General features: G+C 39.4%; 1 protein-coding gene across 1 annotated transcript in view; it reads right to left on the bottom strand.

Annotated features, from left to right (window-relative positions):
* The window catches only part of LOC146719295 (multiple epidermal growth factor-like domains protein 10), a 206,963-nt gene that overhangs the window by 8,935 nt on the left and 178,801 nt on the right, over positions 1-19,227 (bottom strand). The window contains exons 16-23 of the mRNA XM_085463041.1: positions 15,822-15,950; positions 15,173-15,301; positions 9,379-9,507; positions 9,159-9,287; positions 6,676-6,909; positions 6,253-6,404; positions 4,786-4,855; positions 1,304-1,357 (exon numbers count right to left, since the gene is read on the bottom strand). Coding sequence (XP_085319167.1) covers positions 1,304-1,357; positions 4,786-4,855; positions 6,253-6,404; positions 6,676-6,909; positions 9,159-9,287; positions 9,379-9,507; positions 15,173-15,301; positions 15,822-15,950 — 1,026 coding nt within the window. The remainder of the gene's footprint in view (positions 1-1,303; positions 1,358-4,785; positions 4,856-6,252; positions 6,405-6,675; positions 6,910-9,158; positions 9,288-9,378; positions 9,508-15,172; positions 15,302-15,821; positions 15,951-19,227) is intronic.

Raw genomic sequence — 19,227 nt, 5'->3', positions numbered from 1 at the left:
TTTTCTTCATCTACATGAAATCACACTCTGCACTGCGAGCAGCTCTGCGAGGCTGCAACTAAAGTGGTCAGACATCAGACGTTTTCCTATATTTGAATTTTTATCATTCTCGCAGGAATGATAAAAATAAAGATGTTAGCTTTATACTGTTGTTGCAGGGGTGGATGCTGATGGACAGCACTTGTGAGTCCAAAGTTCAGGTTCAGTTTCTGAATGTTTTATTTCCAAATCTCGGCTCTCGTCTAACTCACAGAAGAGACGACACCAGCTGCTGTTCAATTTTCTTTTTTGTCTTTTCCCTAAAACAAATATTTCATACGACTTAAAATCGCAACAATAAAAGCACATGCCTACACCTCACCACTCTATGAGCCCTGAAGGTGTCCTGTGTTATCAGACCCCAGATGGTAGCAGCAGATCTTTAGGGCCTGAAGTGATCAGAAGCCTCCAGAGATCTGACTAGAGCTTTCCTGCACATGACATTGTGGTTTTCTACTTGTCCTTCTCTATAGTGCTTTGATAGATATTAAGGGCAAGAAAAAATGGTTGCCTATTGCCTGTTGCTGGGCCGTGTCACGTTTGAAAACAGGACGGTGCAGTGTTACATCCTGGTCTAGGGGTACTGGAACGCAACATAAGGTTTATAAGGAAAATGACCCTCATCCCCAAAACCATACCCAGAAGCTGATTTACAAGTGAAAGGTGGTTTATTGTGTCTAAACTGAAGCTTAACTTAACTTAAGCTTCAGTTTAGACACATCAGCTTCTGGGTACGGTGTTGGGGACCAGGGCGGGGTCATTTTCCTTATAAACCTTATGTTGTGTTCCAGTACCCCTAGACCAGGGAGTAACATGCAGTGAACAAAGTATTAGTTATTACTAATAGGGGGTGTGGTAAAAGGCACGCCTTGTGGTGAAAACCTTTTGGAGTAGGTAACTATAAAGCATTTCTTTAACTCCACAAGAGCTGGCATTCTGGAAAGATCCAGAGCATTACAATTTATACATATCAGAGTTGCTGCCTTTCATGTTTCAAACACATCAACTTTAAGAAATAACTGTTCACTTGGAACTTGATCTAACATAAGATAAGATGATGATGTGCTAGATGATTGGTACATAAAAGGGTCATTTTAAACTGGACTTCCTGTAGAATCAGTATAATCAGCAGGTCTCCTGTTGTGTCACATGCAGTTTGGATATTTCAGCACAAGCCACAAGAAGCTGGGGTTTTAAATGCAAGAGAAACGGTCACTAGCTAACTGTTCGAGTCAGGTGACGAGAGCCCTGTGTGGCACAGTACCTCTGTAGCGTGGCTCCATGTGGTAGCTGTAACGTTGATTAATGCAGTAAACACCTGCACAAAGAAAAGAAAGACCACGAGATTTATATGATTATCATAAAGAACATTGCTAAAATCCTCTTAAAAATCTATTTATACGCATGAAATTTTTATAGTTCTTGACATTTTAGATGCTCTATAAATGTACAGGGAGTGCAGAATTATTAGGCAAGTTGTATTTCTGAGGAATAATTTTATTATTGAACAACAACCATGTTCTCAATGAACCCAAAAAACTCATTAATATCAAAGCTGAATGTTTTTGGAAGTAGTTTTTAGTTTGTTTTTAGTTTTAGCTATTTTAGGGGGATATCTGTGTGTGCAGGTGACTATTACTGTGCATAATTATTAGGCAACTTAACAAAAAACAAATATATACCCATTTCAATGATTTATTTTTACCAGTGAAACCAATATAACATCTCCACATTCACAAATATACATTTCTGACATTCAAAAACAAATCAGCGACCAATATAGCCACCTTTCTTTGCAAGGACACTCAAAAGCCTGCCATCCATGGATTCTGTCAGTGTTTTGATCTGTTCACCATCAACATTGCGTGCAGCAGCAACCACAGCCTCCCAGACACTGTTCAGAGAGGTGTACTGTTTTCCCTCCTTGTAAATCTCACATTTGATGATGGACCACAGGTACAAAGATATTTCACATTTTGAAACCTGTTTAACATATTGACACATTTTAGAAAATCTGCTGAAAGATTCAGCAGAGAAATCTCCAAAAAAGAATATTCAATAATCATGATCTTTGATGGTTTAGAAAGCACTGCATTAAAACATCAATCACTGCTCAGAAATACTTCTGATACTTATTATTGGTGAACATCAACGCATTCATAAATACAAGCTAAAATCCTACCAAATGCCAAAAATGCCAGCATGGATAATTAGAGGCTGTGTGGTGAATCAAAAATCCTAAATACTTGGAAATCAGTGACACCATAAAAAGAGCAAAGGGAATGTCTGTCTTATCAGCACAGATTTGATCACTGTCCATGAGCTTATGTAGAGTCCATTTGTGCACATCGCATGGGAAACTTTCACCTTCCATGGCAAATGATACTTAAGTGTAAACTTGGTTCATATTGGAGCAACAAACAAACAAACAGGCTTTAATCAGTTTACTCAGATTTGCTTCTACAGCATCCTGATGACATCATGTAGCAATCAATGTCTTTATTTTTGTCACCAACAATTTTTATTTATTTCATTTTAAACTTCAATAACAGAACTTAAGGATAACTAAATAAATAAATAGTTTAAAAAACAAACAAACAAAAACAAAAAAAAAACAAAAACCAAAACAAAGGGAAGTTATCCTATTCTTTCTTCGCACACCAATCCCCACACCACCACCCTGTCATTACTCCTGTTCTTCAAGTTACAGAAAGCCAGCTTGTAAAGGGGACCAAATACAATCATATTGATGCAATTTGTCTAATAAACCATAAGTCACTTTTTCGTAAGACGCCAACTTAGCCATTGTCTTTAGCCACTCTTCATAGGGAGGGGGACTCTTTTTCCGCCAATGTCTTAGCAGCACCTGTTTGGCCGTAGTAAGAGCCAGAATAATCCATCTTTTTGTATAACTGGAAAAATCTCCATCAGAAAGTTCTGTGGTTATACCAAGTATGGACAGTTTTGGTGAGATACCAAATCTCCTTTTTAAAACACTGAAAATTACCTCCATTATATTTTCCCACCAATCCTGAAGTGCCGAACAGCTCCATAAGATACGTAAAATCGAAGCGTTTTGACCATCACATCTCCAACATTCGTCCGTAGAGGCCAGGTTCCATTTATACAATTGTTGCAGTGTTCGATGCCACCTATGGACTATCTTAAGTTGAATAAATCTACTGCCTGTTTCTTTATACGTTGTACTAACATTTTGAAAACATGAATCCCGTTCAACTGAAGATATGTCCAATGCCATGTCCTGGGCCCAGTAGCCCTTAACTTTCAGGAGAGGGTCAGCTGACCGTTCTTGCAATAAGTGATAAATCTTTGTGGTGATGCCTTTACCCAAGAGTGATCTTGAGAGCAGGACTTCCACAGGGCTGCCCACAGGACAACTCAAGGGGGTTCCCAGCCACTTCGATAATGAACTATGTATTTGGACATATCTCCAGAATTGATTACGCTTCAACTTATATAACTCCACAATTTTATCAAAGCTTAAAAAACATTTAGTCCCACAGTCAAATAAATCTGATACATTAAGGATGCCTGCTTTACGCCACTGTAACCAGTCAACCGATGTCCCTCCAATTAGAATTCTTTTATTCCCTCATAAGGTTGCCGAAGGTGATTTAATAAAGTCCCAGCGACCTGCCCTATGTAATTTACACCACAATGTCTTTGCATTTGCAATTATAGGATATGGGACCAGATGGGTTTAACTGGCGCAGTAGGTAACCAAGCTCTAAGTTGTTTCACGTTCATCACCCAATAATACCATTGGAAATTAGGCAATGAAAAACCTCCTGGTTTTGCACTCGCTTGAAGTTTCTTAATACTTAAACGATGCGGTGAGCTACCCCAAAGAAAGTGCCGGATTAAAAAGTCCAGATCTTGGAAATACTTATCTGGAATGTGTAATGGAATATTGGATAAAATATAAAAGATCATGGGTGCAGTCATCATCTTAATACAACTAATTTTACCCCATATTGTGAGACGCACTCTGGACCATCTACCAAATTCCATTTTTATTCTTTCAAACATTGGCTCCATATTTGCTCGAACCATCTTAGTGTAATCCGAGGGAATTTGTATCCCCAAATACCTCAAACCATTCACGGACCACCGAAACTCCCGCTGTTTAAATAAAGTATGGGGGCAGTGTCCTGACATAGGCATTGCCTCTGATTTATCCCAGTTGAGGCGATACCCTGAAAGCAGCGTAAAGCTTTCTATACATTCTAATAGGGCTGGAATTGACTTCCCAGGCTGGGTCATAAGTAACAACATATCATCTGCATATAATAGAAGCTTATGTTGACTATTACCCATCGAAATTCCAAATATATTTACATTATTTCTCAGTTTTTGTGCCAGAGGCTCTATAGCAATTAGAAAGAGCCCAGGGCTAAGGGGACAGCCCTGTCTTGTGGATCTCTGTAAAAGGAATAGGTCTGATATGAGCCCATTCGTCAATACTCGCACTGAAGGCGAATCACATAATATCTTTATCCACCTGATGAAATTATCACTAAAACCAAACTTTTCTAATGTCTTAAACAGATAATCCTTCTCAACACAATCAAAAGCTTTTGCAGCATCCAGCGACAGGGCCACTGTTGGATATACTGAGTCATATACATAATTTTGCAAATTAACCAACCGCCTAATATTATCTGAACTCAACTGGCTAAGAACAGTGGGTCATAAAACGAGGCTGAAGGTGCAGAAAAGACTGACCGAGCTCACTGAGGTTGCAGTAGGCGCCCCACTCTGGAGCGCTGTTCCTGTGTTGCTTCTTTGTCTTCATCTGGAAATTTCACAAAGACACATTAAAGGTAAAAAACAAACAAGACATCTTCTTAAAGAATGTTTCAGAAAAACTGTCTCGATCTTAAAAATGAACACTTCTATCAGCTGTAGACAGGATGATGTAACAGGGTACAAACATTCGAATTCAGCTGTAAATCAGTGTGTTGAGAGTATATACTGTAGAGTGAAATGGGTTTGTTTTTGAAGAAAATAAATTTAAAAAGAAAGTCCTTTTTTTCTTGAAGGGAACCATAAATGTGGAACAGCAAAAACTCATATAGTCCTGTGTGAAAATTAAGCACACGACCCATGACTCAATAGCCTGAAGAACCACTCTTAGCAGAAATAACGCAGTAAGCGTCTTCTGTATGATTTTATCAGTCTGTCACATCCCTGTGGGGGGATTTCGTCCCACTCGTCTTTGCAAAACTGCTTTAAATTATTGAGGTTTGCAGGCATTTGTTATGCACAGCATAAGATCCTTCCACAGCATTTCAATCAGGTTGGTGTTTGGACTTCCTGCAGCTTTTCTGGTATGCTTGAGTAACGGGGTTTTGACTGTTGGACAGATGGCTTCACATTTCACTCTAGTACACATACTTTGTATATGTTGGGTTCTTTCTATTTTTATTTTCTTCAGCAGTTTGCACAGTCTGACCTTGGGACCAGCAAAGTGCTTTTGATTTTATAGAGGTGATCACATTTGACTGGATATGATGCTGTTGTGCTTTCTTTCTGTTGTATCAGCTTTTTAGAGTTTGACAGTAAGATCTGTACTGAGGGCAATTTAGTTCAGGTGGGATTAAAAACGTCACATTAAGCTGGAGTTTCTTAGACTGAGATGTGGCAAAGGAAAGAAAAAGACAAAACAAATTGCACTGAAAATTTGGTCACCAATAAAAAGTTAAATCTTTATGGATTAACACTGGGTTGCTTTTTTCCCCTTAATAAATGAAATGATCATTTAAAAACTGCATTTTTATTTACTCAGCTTATCTTTGTCTATGATTAAAATGTGTGACAAATATCCAAAAAGTAAGAAATCAGGAAGGGGGCAAATATTTTTTACACAGATACCCATTAGCAAAAAAGTCTTTCTTCCTGCTAAATCATCCAACTTTGCTTCTATGTACCTGACCTACAGAGGTTAGCCTCAAAGCAGCACAGCCTAAGGAATACCTTTGAATTGTTTGTTTTCTTTTAAATAAAGACAGTTAATTGCTACGAGGAGGTACTAATCAGTTTGCGTTTTTCTAATTTGGGTGAACTGAACCTTAAAGTAGAAACTTATTTGTTGTATAACAAAAAAAATTGGAGTATATTTATTAGCAGCCCCTCATTAAACAAACTCTTAAAGCTTTCTGAGGGCAAAATATAAAAGGTTTTTGAACCCACCTTGGCGAAACTCCTCTTATCTGGCTTGGCATAGTGTGTGGCATAGGTGCAGGACCCCAGGGTGCGGTAGCTGGGGTTGGAGAAGCAGCCACCTAAAGAGCTGCTACTGGGAGAGGACTCTGAAGAAGAAAGCAGGCCTGTGCACTGCAGCCCTGCTGCCCCAACATCAAGACATGTTCTCACATACTGAGCTCTATGTGTCATACATGCATATATATGTACAGTGCACCTGATACAAAGTATTTAACCTTTAATTTAATCACCCAGATCTGAAAAAACGGATCATTCATTGTCTTTACCTGTTGGTTGTGTAATTTCCCAGCAGGTTACGATTACCATCAACTGCTCTGAATTCTGTTGTATGCCATTCTAAACATAAATAACACCAGTCAGATGAAAAGGACAGACACACGGATATCGTACCTGAGAGGGAGTAGTCAGTGGAGCTGATGTTCAGGGCAGGTGTATAGGTGACACTAGGCACACGGTGGCCTTTCTCTCTTTGTCGATAACGGAACCAGACCACCAGAGCAAGCATGGCCATGATCATCAGCAGCAGGAAGACGATGCCCAGGACAGCCCCCGTCGACTGCCGCTGCGATGCCAGAGCTGGGCTCATCTTGGTGTAGGGGTTCAGCTCCTCCATCATCAAGGCCGCTGAGGAGAACACAGATGAGTAACACTGCATTTTAATGTTTGACACACTCACATCACCTGTACAGTGTAATCAGGCATTTTTGCTGAATGAGAATTTCAGAATAAAATTCCTCTCATTTCACTGAATTTATTGTGCTATTGACTTTTATTTTGGTATTTTGCCATGATACAAATGCATGTATCTACAAAGGACAGATAATGAAAGGCAAACAGTTAAGGAGTAGGGTGGGGTGATACCGCCAAACTGGCGGAGTCTGCAGTGACACGGGTTCCATAATCTTCTTTGGAGGTAAACAGAGAGCTGAGCACGAACATGAAGCTGTTGAACTACTTTTGGTAACCGAGTCAAGCATTCAGTCATCGCCAGATGCTCGCGGCTGCCATCTAGTGTGGATTCTGGTTTGATGCCTTGCATTAATCCCTCCCTCTGTGCAGATCTTGTGTACGCCCTTGGAAGCTTGCAATACCATGGCTGTGTCCCAATTAAGAGACTGCACGCTTGAAGTACGCGCACTACGTACGGTGCGTACTATAAGTACGAGAAGTGTGGAAGTGAGAGGCTTGTGAAATGGGACGGTATACACTTCGTCGCGCTGTTCAGGTTGCCTAGCAACCATGATACTAACCGCGAGACACGTTTCATACAGCTTTGTTTGACAGAAATGAAGGAGAAAAATGTTTTGTTGGTCATTCATTTTTGTCATGACATCACTTTAGCTGAGTATCTGAGGCTGAGACCACAGGACTGTAAAACATGATTGTTGGGCTTCATGTCTGTGCTGAACAGTCATTTAAGATTAGCTAGTAAATAAGATTAGTTAGTAAATAAGATTAGCTAGTAAAGAAAAATTAGCTCATGTTGTTCATGAGACTAAAGTCATCTCACTGTGGTAATGTAAATATAATATGGCCAATATTATAGTATTGTCAGATTATTATGAGATATATATATATATACACACATATACATATATCACTGACTTTCAGCTTGTTGTGTTTGTGGATATATGACTGACTTTAATTATTACACATTCGCACATAAATAAGTGACGTCATATTCAGTACTTTAGTTCACTCTTCGGCCGCTCCATCTTATTAGGGAAATTCCATATACATAAATGTAAATTTCAAAACTCAACCCCATCATTTAATTTGTTTTTGATTGAAATTGAATATTACTTAAACTCTCTTAAATTAACTTCCAATAAAAAGGGTTTATCATTGATTGAAGTTCATTCAGAAATGTTTAACGAATGAGCTGTCACAACTTTCAAGTACAAAGTTGTTATGGAGTCTGTCACATTCCCCCTTTTTTCTTTTTTTATCCTTTATTTATTTATCCTTCTCATTTCATTGTGCTGTATATTGTTACTCTTATTTGCCTTGTATGTCTACTGTACAAACTGAACTGGAATGACTGACTGTTCGCTTTATGATTTCAATAAAGTTTGAAAAAAAAAAAAAGAAAAAGAAATCTCTTCGGCCGCTCCCTTCTGCCGTATTTTGCGGCAAAATTATCCACACCCACCGCCGCGCTATGAATTGTGGGATATATGGGACCACGAAGCGTGCACCGGACCACGCTTGATATTTGGGGAAATCGACGGAGTATGCATTTGAAGCACACTTCGAATTGGGACAGCCGTCGTCACGTGGAGGTGACGTAACCGCACTTGAAATGCGTACTTCAAGCGTGCAGTCTCTTAATTGGGACACAGCCCATGACCGCACACTCTTGGAAGTCAAACTGACGACTCTGGTGCTCTTTGCTTGGGTGATCATGCAGCTGCTTAAGAGTATGTATTCTGTATTTACAGTCTTGCATGTCATTATTTTTGTTTCCACTTCATTTCATTTGGAGTATTTAAGAATTGCATATTTAGTATATTTTTATTTGCTACTGTGTTTCCCCTTTAACCAAAATAGTACAGTTATTCAATCTGCAGTCATTGTAGTGGTTTATACATTTACTTGGCAAGTGAATGGTTGCTGGTTCAGCTAAAGACCATTAATATTTTTTATCAGAGTACCATTTGCACTTGTCTGTCTATTCGAGAGGTCTTTGTACTTCCATCTTTTAGGAACAGTCTTATCTACTATTATATGAAGATTTGTCTGTATGAGTTTTGCAGATGTTCTGTTATTTTATATTTTATTATTCAACTGAACTGAGGGTACATCTAAAGAAACCAAAAGAATAAGTCAGATCATGTTCCATCCTTTCTCTTTACAGAGCCATTTGTTCTCACCCTGGTCACAACGGATGCCTTTAAAGCCGATGCTGCAGTAGCAGGTTCCGGTCACGTAGTCACAGGTGGCATTGTTCATACACTCACACAGCTGCTGGCAGCCGTAGCCAAATGTCCCTGCGGGACACTCTGGACACAGGAACAGGGATTTAAGACATGTTGAACTTTAACACGTGAATGTGCAACTCTCCTGCATGTAAGAACCACTAAACACACTCACTGAGCTCACAGCTGTGTCCTATAAAGCCTGTCCTGCAGGAGCACTGTCCCGTGATGTGGTCACAGTCTGCTCCATTCTGACAGCGACACACCTCAGCACAGTGAGAGCCGTAGAAACCTGCAGGACAGCCTGAAGGGAAACAACCACTGGTTTAAAAAAAATCTATATTATGCTTTACATGTGGACAAGAATTTTCAGTAGCAGCAGCAATTTCACTCTGTCACTCTGAACCCATCTCTGTGCAGAGACATGATCAAAAACGTGAAATGTCTTTGGAAGCATTTTCTCTGGGACGAGCTAATCACTTCTGTCACAGTGGAACCAAAGTGGAAATTCAACAAAACCCTCATTTCATGCAGACGTTTAACTGACCACACTCTCTCATGTAAATTTCTGGTGATGCAAAAACATGGAGAAACAGCTCCTATAGCAGACAAATCAAATGACATGACAGAAAACAAACTTGGCTGGTTCTAGGCTAGAACTGATACTAGTCAAAAGAAAATAACATACTGATTTGGATCCGTTTTTTTCTTTTGTGCATCAAGCAAATGTACAGATACATGGTTACTGTGACTTATCAACTTTATAAACGCAGGACCACAGACTGAAAAATGAAGTAAACATGGAAGAGCGTAAAAAAGATGTTCTTTACATGGCCTTACAGCATGGAGTAACAATGTGTGGGAGTGTCGTTCAATTCAATGTCTTTTAATACATTTTAATACATCAATTTTTAATATAGCGCCAAATCAGAGCAGCAGTTGCTTTAAGGCATTTTATATTGTAAGGTACCCTGCAATAACACAGAGAAAACAGAAAACCCAACAACCACATGACCTCCTATGAGCAAGTGCTTTGGTGACAGCTGGAAGGAAAAACTCCCTTTTAACAGGAAGAAACCTCCAGGTGGGGTGGCCATCTGCTGGAGGCGAGGAGAGGAAGACGGGGCAAAAACACATCGTGGAAGAGAACAAGAAATTGATAATAAGTAATGATTAAATGCAGAGTGGTGTGAAAAAAAGAGGTAAGTGAAGAACAAATACTTTTTATCAAAAAGAAAAGTTTTAAGGCCAATCTCAAAAGTACAGAGAGGGTGTCCATGACTCGAATCGAAACTAGGAGGGGGTTCCACAGCAGAGTGGAAGCTGAAGGCTGCCAGGAGACTGTTTATTGTGTGCATTGAAAGACGTTGGTCAAAAAGTCCTCAAAGTGTTCCTGGAGACCAGGGTGATTCTAGCTTTGCAGAGGTTTTTTCTTTTTGTTTTGTTTTACAGGACAAAAACGTTTTTTTCAGGTTAAACAAAAATGTTCTAAATTAGTTAGATGCCGTCTCTTCTCCAGCTTACGAGTTATCTGCTTTAAGGTACGCATTAGTCAGGGGAAGAGGACGACTGCAGGTGATGGCTGTGGCACACACATCCGTTGTTTCAAAAGAGAGCATTAGGTGTTAGGCTGATGAGATTCTTTGGAGTAACACATACAAACTAGGACACATTAATACTGAAGCTGCAAGTTGCAAGTGTTCATAGTCCAATGCAAACAAAGTTAATTACAACTTTGTTTGATTGTTAACCACATTTTCTCAAAGTGACCTGCTTCGTTTGTTATAATATCTAATTTTCTGTAGGTGTAACACATGTTCTAATTCTAAAGATTTGAGGTGTCTCAGGGGTCTTCCAGTTTTTCTCGCTAACAGCATTGATAAGGAAATGAATGGCCTGAGCATCATAATGACCACTTACACTGTTTGAATCAACCCAGAATTAGGGCTGTTCGATATAACGATATATATGGATGACGATATAAAAACGTCTATCGTTTCATTTTACGCTATCGTTTGTTTCGTGGTGTCGCAAAATAAACTGTTTACGGCAATATTTCTTCATGGTTCTGATGTCACTGTAGTAAAGTTCTCTCTCTCTTATATTTAATATCACCACACTACGGACAGACAAGCACCTGTTTTTATGCGTTGTCGTTAGCAACAACGACGGTAACAGCATGACGTGTCCGCTTGTTTATGTTCCACATAAACCTTTCACAATAAAGCTCAAGATCCTGTTGAGACTTTTCAAAATAAACTGAATCACATGAAAGAGCAGATTTTTAGAATTTAAAAAAGAGCCGCCAGGTGCTAAAAAATAAACCTTAGACTCAAACGTTAGAGCAGGCTTTCCCCCGCAGCACGCCGTGTAATAAATACTCACAAAGAAAACAGCGCCGTTACAACTTATGTCTAAAAATGTGTCGTTTCATGCATCGGTTAAAAAACTCGACTCCAGCTACACGACGCGCAGCTGGAAACACTTCACACAAGTCGAGCTGCATTTAACATTTGACGGATAAGGTGTGCCAATAATGTGCTATATGCATTATAAAATGGACTGCTGCCTTTGTCCAGTGGCTTCTAAATCCACCACTGCCATATCGACCAGTTTAGAAAATTTACTCTTCCCTAAAAAAAAAAGAAAAGACAGAAAATGTCTACAGAGGCCTGACTGACAGAGAGGGGTTTGCTCATGAGCTTCAAAACACCTATTTGTGGTCTTTCTGTGTGGCCATCTTCATGATGACCTCCCTATTTTGGGGATAATGCTGCCCAACAGTGAGGGGCCAAGAACGTCCTACCGCAAGAGGTTTAGGGGCCAAGGAGTGATGTGCTCTTTCCACCAAACTCATTTCCCCTGAAAGTATTCAGACCCCAGCAGGAGATGGAAGATAATCTGAGATGAACGCAGTAGGCTTTCTTTTCTCTGTACCTTCTGGAATCCTCATAATATTAATGTTCTGATGCCTCAAGCAAGATTCGAAATCTGCCAGTTTCTTTTTTTAAAATATATATATATTTTTAAAAACTATTTGGTAACAGATCTGTAACAGGACTGAAACAGAAAACAAAGCTTTAGAGAGGGTCTCAGCTCTCTGTGCAAGTTACTGTGAAAGAGTGTGAGAAGAGAAAATTGTAACAATTTAAAAATAACATTTCTCAGCATAAAATTATTGTAGCCTCCAATTCTACTTTAAAATGTCCTTTGAACCACAAGTAAACCAGCAGCCTGAGAGCGAAGTGCTCCATCGGGGGGATTTGTTTCCCCTGCACAAACAGATTTCTCCAGATTCACAGAATCTTCAAATCAAATCAAATCAAATCACTTTTATTGTCACATCACATGTGCAGGTACACTGGTACAGCACATGTGAGTGAAATTCTTGTGTGCGAGCTTCACAAGCAACAGAGTTGTGCAAAATACAATAATGTAAACAAGCAAAATACAAGAATGGCTACATCTGAAACTAATAAATATATGTACAATATATAATAGTATATGCATTTCTGGATGTGTATACTAAATATTTTTCTGTGTGTGTGTGTGTGTGTGTGTGTGTGTGTATACACATTTTTACAAATTAAATAGTAAAAAAATAAAATAATAATAATAATAATAATAATAAAATATATAAAAATATACAGAGTTGAATATGTGCAAAACAGTGGCATTACTGTACAGTATGGAGTGCATAATGTTAAAGTTCCAGTAGTGAAGCTGAGGTGTCTATGACGTGTTCAGCAGTCTGATGGCCTGGTGGAAGAAGCTATCTCTCAGTCTGCTGGTACTTTGAAATATTCAAAGTTTTTGATATTTTACATTATTTTTTTTGCAAACTGGTAAACCCCTGCCGATCTTTCCTTGTGAGAAATTCTACTAGATGCTGTTTTTATATTTATATTTTTTTAGTATCACTTATGTTTCCTGTTTTTGTTGTTGGCGCTGTCCCCACTGAGACATGCTCACAACATTAAACTCAAAATGAGCTAATATTTTTCATGAAATAGTAAACAGTTTTCCGTGTTTTAGTGTGAATAAAACATGGCTTTATGAGATGCATTCTCATAAAGCCATCTCACAACTTTTTTAGAATTGGATTTGTAGTTTTGTCTTTTTCTCCCTGCATTTTTCTTTTTCTCTTCTCTTTCCCTTCATCCTCCAACCTGTTGTGCAGACAGCTGTCCCTCCCTGTGCCTGATTTCTTCCCATCATCACTAAGTGGTCCTTAAGGGATCCTTGTAGGGGATCATCTGATTGTTGGAATTTTTTTCTCTAATAATTTAGGGTCTTTACCAAAGTACAGCACATGATTGATGAAAGATGTCAAAGATAGCAGAGGCAATACTATTGCATGGACATATATGGCTATCAGTGGAACTGGGTCACTAGTGTGATGTTTCGTCACTCATCCAAGTGACTTTTTCAGTCTCAGCTGACTGCAAGTTACGTAAAAAGGGAAAGACCATCTCTGAATCGAGGAGGGGGCCTAAGGCTACATCTTTCACCAACTTACAATGCTGTGATTGCAGCCAGTGAATGGTACTCATTGCCATTGGTGGGCTTTGATCTTACATTTGCATAATTCAGGGTTCATCAGCATTTTTCAGGGTCAAATTTAAGCACTTTTTAAGCACTTTCAAGGTCCATTATCAAGCTTTTCCAGCACATTACCAAAAACAGATTGCATGTTCCACTTTGCATCACCTCAGTAAGACCATGTAAAAATTAAAACAAATCGTCTTAGGTTGACTTAAATGTTCTTTGTTCCTCTTTTGTTAAAACAGAGAAAAATGCACCACACAAAAATACTGAAAAAGGAAATGGTTGTCTTATATGCATATAGTGCACAAACTCAAAAAACTCATTTCTCTCAAAAATGCAGATGTGCAAATGTGAACAAATCAACTTGTTAGAGATGCTCATCTCCACTTGGAAAAAACAACCACACAAAAGAAGAAATCTGCACAAATGAACAAGTCTGCTCATCAGATATTGATGCTTCTTTCCTACGTGACACAACAACAGGAGACAGATGTTTGGTACTTTAACTAGTTAAGCAAGTTTGATAGCTAGCAAAATAATAATCATAGTTTTAAACATTAGCCTGTGTTATGTACACATACTCGAAATTATTTACTAGGACTCACCTGTCATGTGACTCAAATCCCGCCAGTGTCGTTTTCCATCAAACACTCATTAAAACAACAACGTCAACTTAGCGCACTCACCCCCGACTGTCCGGAGGGAGGGGCGGGGTCACACATTGAAACAGACTGACATGTGTGCGAGGCAGCCCAGGCGGAGAAATTTAGCTTTTACACTTTGCAACTCATTTTATTTCTCTGATAAGAAAACTATTCAGTCAGATAGTTGTTTGTGGTGAATGAAATATGGTTTCAAGCACGTTTAAGCACCACATCTGAAATTCAAGCACTTTTCAATCCTTGAAAAGACAATATTAAAATTCAAGCATTTTCAAGGATTTCAAGCACCCATACGAATCGTGATAATTATGATCAAGGAACTGACCTCCCAGCCCATCGTTCCTTCGGTGGTGCTAGTTTCAGTCATTATGCAAAGATCGGGGAAACCTGCAGTCAGCTGAGACTGAACAGAATCAACTTTTGGAGGTTCACTGATGATGTGACTGCTCATAGAAATAGCAGGATGAATTATCAAGTGAACGAGGCTATCAGCTTCAGTCAAATACTCCAAATTGGACAGCAATTTGCAGTGCAAATGGAGAAATTCAATCTTTTTCCGTGTTGAAACTAGAAACCACAAAGGAATTGAGGAGATAAGAAGAAGGGATTTCAAGGGTATGCAGTTTTTTCACCTGTCACTAGATGGAGTTAAAGGTTTGAGGTACTAACACATTGCAACTAGTGAGTGTGCATTAGTGATGAGCTCTCACAGCAGCCAGAGTGTTTTGCTTGGTCTGTATGTGTGAGACAGAAACATACGCTGAGTGCAGTAGAGTCCTGTCCATCCAGGGCTGCAGATACACTCTCCATCTGTAGCGCTGCACTGAGCTCCATTGTGACAGTTACATGTGTGGATGCAGTCAAGGCCCCATGAGCCCCAAGGACATGCTGCCAGAAGCACACAAAAATAAGTGCACAAAGACACATACAGTGCACAGAGTATACAATAAAAGTCAGCACACTCTTGTACAGCAACACTATAATGCCCCATCACAGCAAGTCAACGTGTCGTTACTAGGATTCACTTCTGCACATGGGCACTTTATTCTCTCCTCTTTTTTCTCTTTTATTCAATTCATCTAGACACGTATAAGTCTAGTAATATATAAATACATAATAATATGTCAAATGTTGCCACAGTGAAGACCAGACATACATTAGGATGCTGTGTGCCCTCATTAAACTTACAGATAATTGAGTGACTGTGGTAGATGCTCAAAGTAAGAAAGATAATTAATGTCAAAGCCACTCCAGTGACTGCCTTTAGGAAGGTTTTTTCTTCAGCTGTCTCTCACTGATCAACTAAAACACGTGGGGTGAATAACAACATACATTTTATTTGTTCTTTTGTGAAACTGAAGTTAATAAATGCTACGGTACAAAAACGGCTATAAACGTTTCCTCTTACGCTTAGAACAGTCTTCGCTGGTCCATCCAGGGTAACACTGACAGGAGCCATCGATGGGGTTACAAGTGCCATTATTAGTGCACAAGCAGGTCTCGGCACAGGCTTTACCAAACTTTCTGCTGGGACATACTGTGGAGACACATGCACAGACATGATGGGTTCATATTAGATTAAAAGCAATATTCTGCCAATACTATTAACACAACCTCCTTGTATTTGGATGTATTTGGATGTAGTTCAACAGTTTGACAGCAGACAGACAACAGCAAATAGAAGATAACTGGTTCAGATATCTGTTCCTGTTGTTTTTCATAATTCATTTGCTCAGCTTCTACCCATATGCCGCGAGTATGTCAAGAATGCTGAACATTCGAATCATCTCCTGTGAGATCACAAGGACGCGAGCAAAACTGCGTGTTTTTACCAAAAGAAAGTGGAAGTCTGGTGGATTTCAGTCCTGGTTAAAATGATGACACGTGTAGTAACTGGTGGTGCAAATGCAGTGTATTACTAATTGATACTTTTAATAAAGAAGCCGGGAAAAAAGTTCCTCTGTAGATTTAGCACGGTCAGTCTCTTCATGCAGTCCAAGAAACAGTGCACGACGCTGCCCTCAGGGCTCTCCCTGACCCGATCATCAGTTGCAGTACAAACGATGATTCGTCATGGCCCTCTTATTTACATGTTTCTGTTTCTGGACACATACTTAGAAGTACTTCAGTATTCAGCTCTTCAGTATACCCATGAATGAAGAAGACAAGTAGATTGTTCTGATACTGTAGAAATAATACAGAAAGAAAAAAATACTCAGAAAAGTTCTGAGAATTTCAAATTCTGACATCCCTGACAAAGTAGACCAGTTCCCAAACTTTGCACAGTGCTGTACAAAGCAAAGCCTGTACAACATTCTTATATATATACACACAATATACAAGAAAAGATCCAAAGTACATATTTTATAAACACTACAACAAAAAAATATTCATTCATAATTTAAACATTCTTCATGATGGAAAAAAGACACAAAAAACTGAATAGAAACAAGAAATATTGAGGGAAGAATAAAGGGGCCAAATATACTTGGAAAATACAAGTGTGTGGTAATACTGGGAAGAGCCCAAAGGTAGATACTAAAAGGGAGAATGTGGATATGATCAATGAGAATTAAAAATCTAATTTCACACAAAAGAAAACATAGGTTATCCAAACTGGGCAACGATGACCTTCTGCTTCACTTAAATGTTCAGTACAAAATGATACTGTTAATTTCACTTTGTGCTTGTTTTTAATTTGATGGGAATTCCCATTCCAACACTTTCAAAGCGTTTTACTGCTGCTATGAGTTTGGACATGAAAAAGAACATCTCTAAAGCCCGAATGCTGGAACAAGCTTTATCCAAAACTGGTTGCTTTTGCTGACAATGGAGGTTTTGGATGCTATCAAATCCTATTTCTCAAGCTTTAAGTTTTCCATCTTCTTGATGTTGCTATCACTTGGTATTGATATCACTATCACTAGGGCCTTCTTCCTTTGTTTTTTCACCACTACAATGCCAGGTTGGTCAGCCATCACCAGTTTGTGTGTATATGGAAGTCCCACAGGATCTGAGCTCAGTTATTCCCGATCACCTTTGGGGGCTTATCCCATTTTGCCCCCGGAACTTCCAGGCCATACTCGGCACCCCCATATGTGCTTATTGTGAAGAATAAACCTGTGACCACAAGGAGTATTAGGAGGTATTTCCCTAGTGGAAATGCAGAGTTGCTCTGAGGCAACAGACTGGTAGGCGTTTTGTGAGCCCCACAGCGAGGAAATCAATTGGCCTACTGTGGAAGAGGTCATGCTGTAGCAAAGACGTCACATCCCAGCGGCACCGACTTCCCACATCACGAAGACCCTCGATCAGCTCCGACCTATAGTCAGGCCGCCTTCACTTTACTTACCAGCCCCACCTCATAGTGACGTCATCTACCTACTCCATCATGTCTTCACCAATTTGGACCCAGCGAGCACCGTGAGGGTCATGTTTTTTTCCAGTGCATTCAACACTATCAGGCTGACCCTCCTAGCTCAACGACTCAAAGCGATGGATGGTGGATGCCCTTCTCGTGCCCTGGATTATAGACTGCCTGACAGGAAGGTCATAATATGTGTGTCTTCAACACTGTGTGGCTGACAAGGTTATCAGCAACACCGGGGAGCACAAGGGACGCTCCTCTCCCCTTTCCTATTCACCCTTTACATCACGGCACAGACACCTGCCATTTTCAGAAGTTTTCTGATGACTCTGCGGTAGTTGGATGAATAAGTGGAGGTGATGAAACAGACCACAGGGAATCAGTGGACATGTGGTGCAAGCAGAACCATCTGCAGCTCAATGTGACAAAGACCAATGAAATGATTGTGGTCCCCGTTTCCATCCATATAGTGGAGGACTATAAATAACTTGGAGTACACACTGACAACAAACTGGAGTGAGACAAAAACACCACTGAACTGTACAGGAAGGGCTAGCCCTGTCTCTATTTTGTGAAATGGCTGAGGGGTTTTTTAACATCTGTTGGACAACGCTCAAGATTTTCGATGAGTCTGTTATGGCAACTGTGACACGCTGCTGCATGGCTGAGGGTTCAGATATCTATTCCTGTTGTTTTTCATAATTCATTTGCTCAGCTTCTACCCATATGCCGTGAGTATGTCAAGCTACCATTAGCAAGTATATGTAATATAGTATATATATATATATATATATATATATATATATATATATACTACTATGACTACTATGGATCAAAGCATACAAAGAGCATATGATTAAGACCAGGAGAGTTCAGAGAGCATAACTTTCAGGAGAGGGACTGCTCACTATTTCCCTGTTGATCATCTATGAAATGAGCACACAATTAATTTTAATTATCTATGCTGTGGCTCTCTGGTGATGCCATTCTGTCCTTCTTTACAATAACTTGGTCCAGGGTGAAATGCCTGAGTGACTTCTTGAGGGATTATTCTGAAACTACAAAATGTACACATATTCATATTCCACACAAGAGTAATCCCCTGACAATATCCACCGAGTGCATTTTGTGAGGAACACGTGTAATTTCAAATGCATTGCCTTGTTACTTTTTATGTCAATGTCTGAGCAAGTAGTGATGATGTAGCAGTCAATAATATACTGAAATGTTACCAAAACTCTGTCCAGTGTTTTGAAATATTACATCAGACAATTCACATGCATTAGTCTATACTAGAGATGGCACGATACCACTTTTTTATGTCCGATACCGATACCGATATCATAAATTTGGATATCTGCCGATACCGATATGAATCCGATATAGTGTTTTTTAATCAACAAAACTGTTTTTTTAAAATATCTTGCTGCATTTTGCAAGTCTGCAA

Source organism: Copadichromis virginalis, linkage group LG1 (genome assembly GCF_057382275.1).
Source record: "Copadichromis virginalis isolate Kocher_CV1m ecotype Utaka linkage group LG1, C_Virginalis_male_GT1.1, whole genome shotgun sequence".
Lineage (NCBI taxonomy): Eukaryota > Metazoa > Chordata > Actinopteri > Cichliformes > Cichlidae > Copadichromis > Copadichromis virginalis.
The sequence above is the reverse complement of the archived record's forward strand: the minus strand, read 5'-3'. Positions and strand labels throughout refer to the sequence as shown.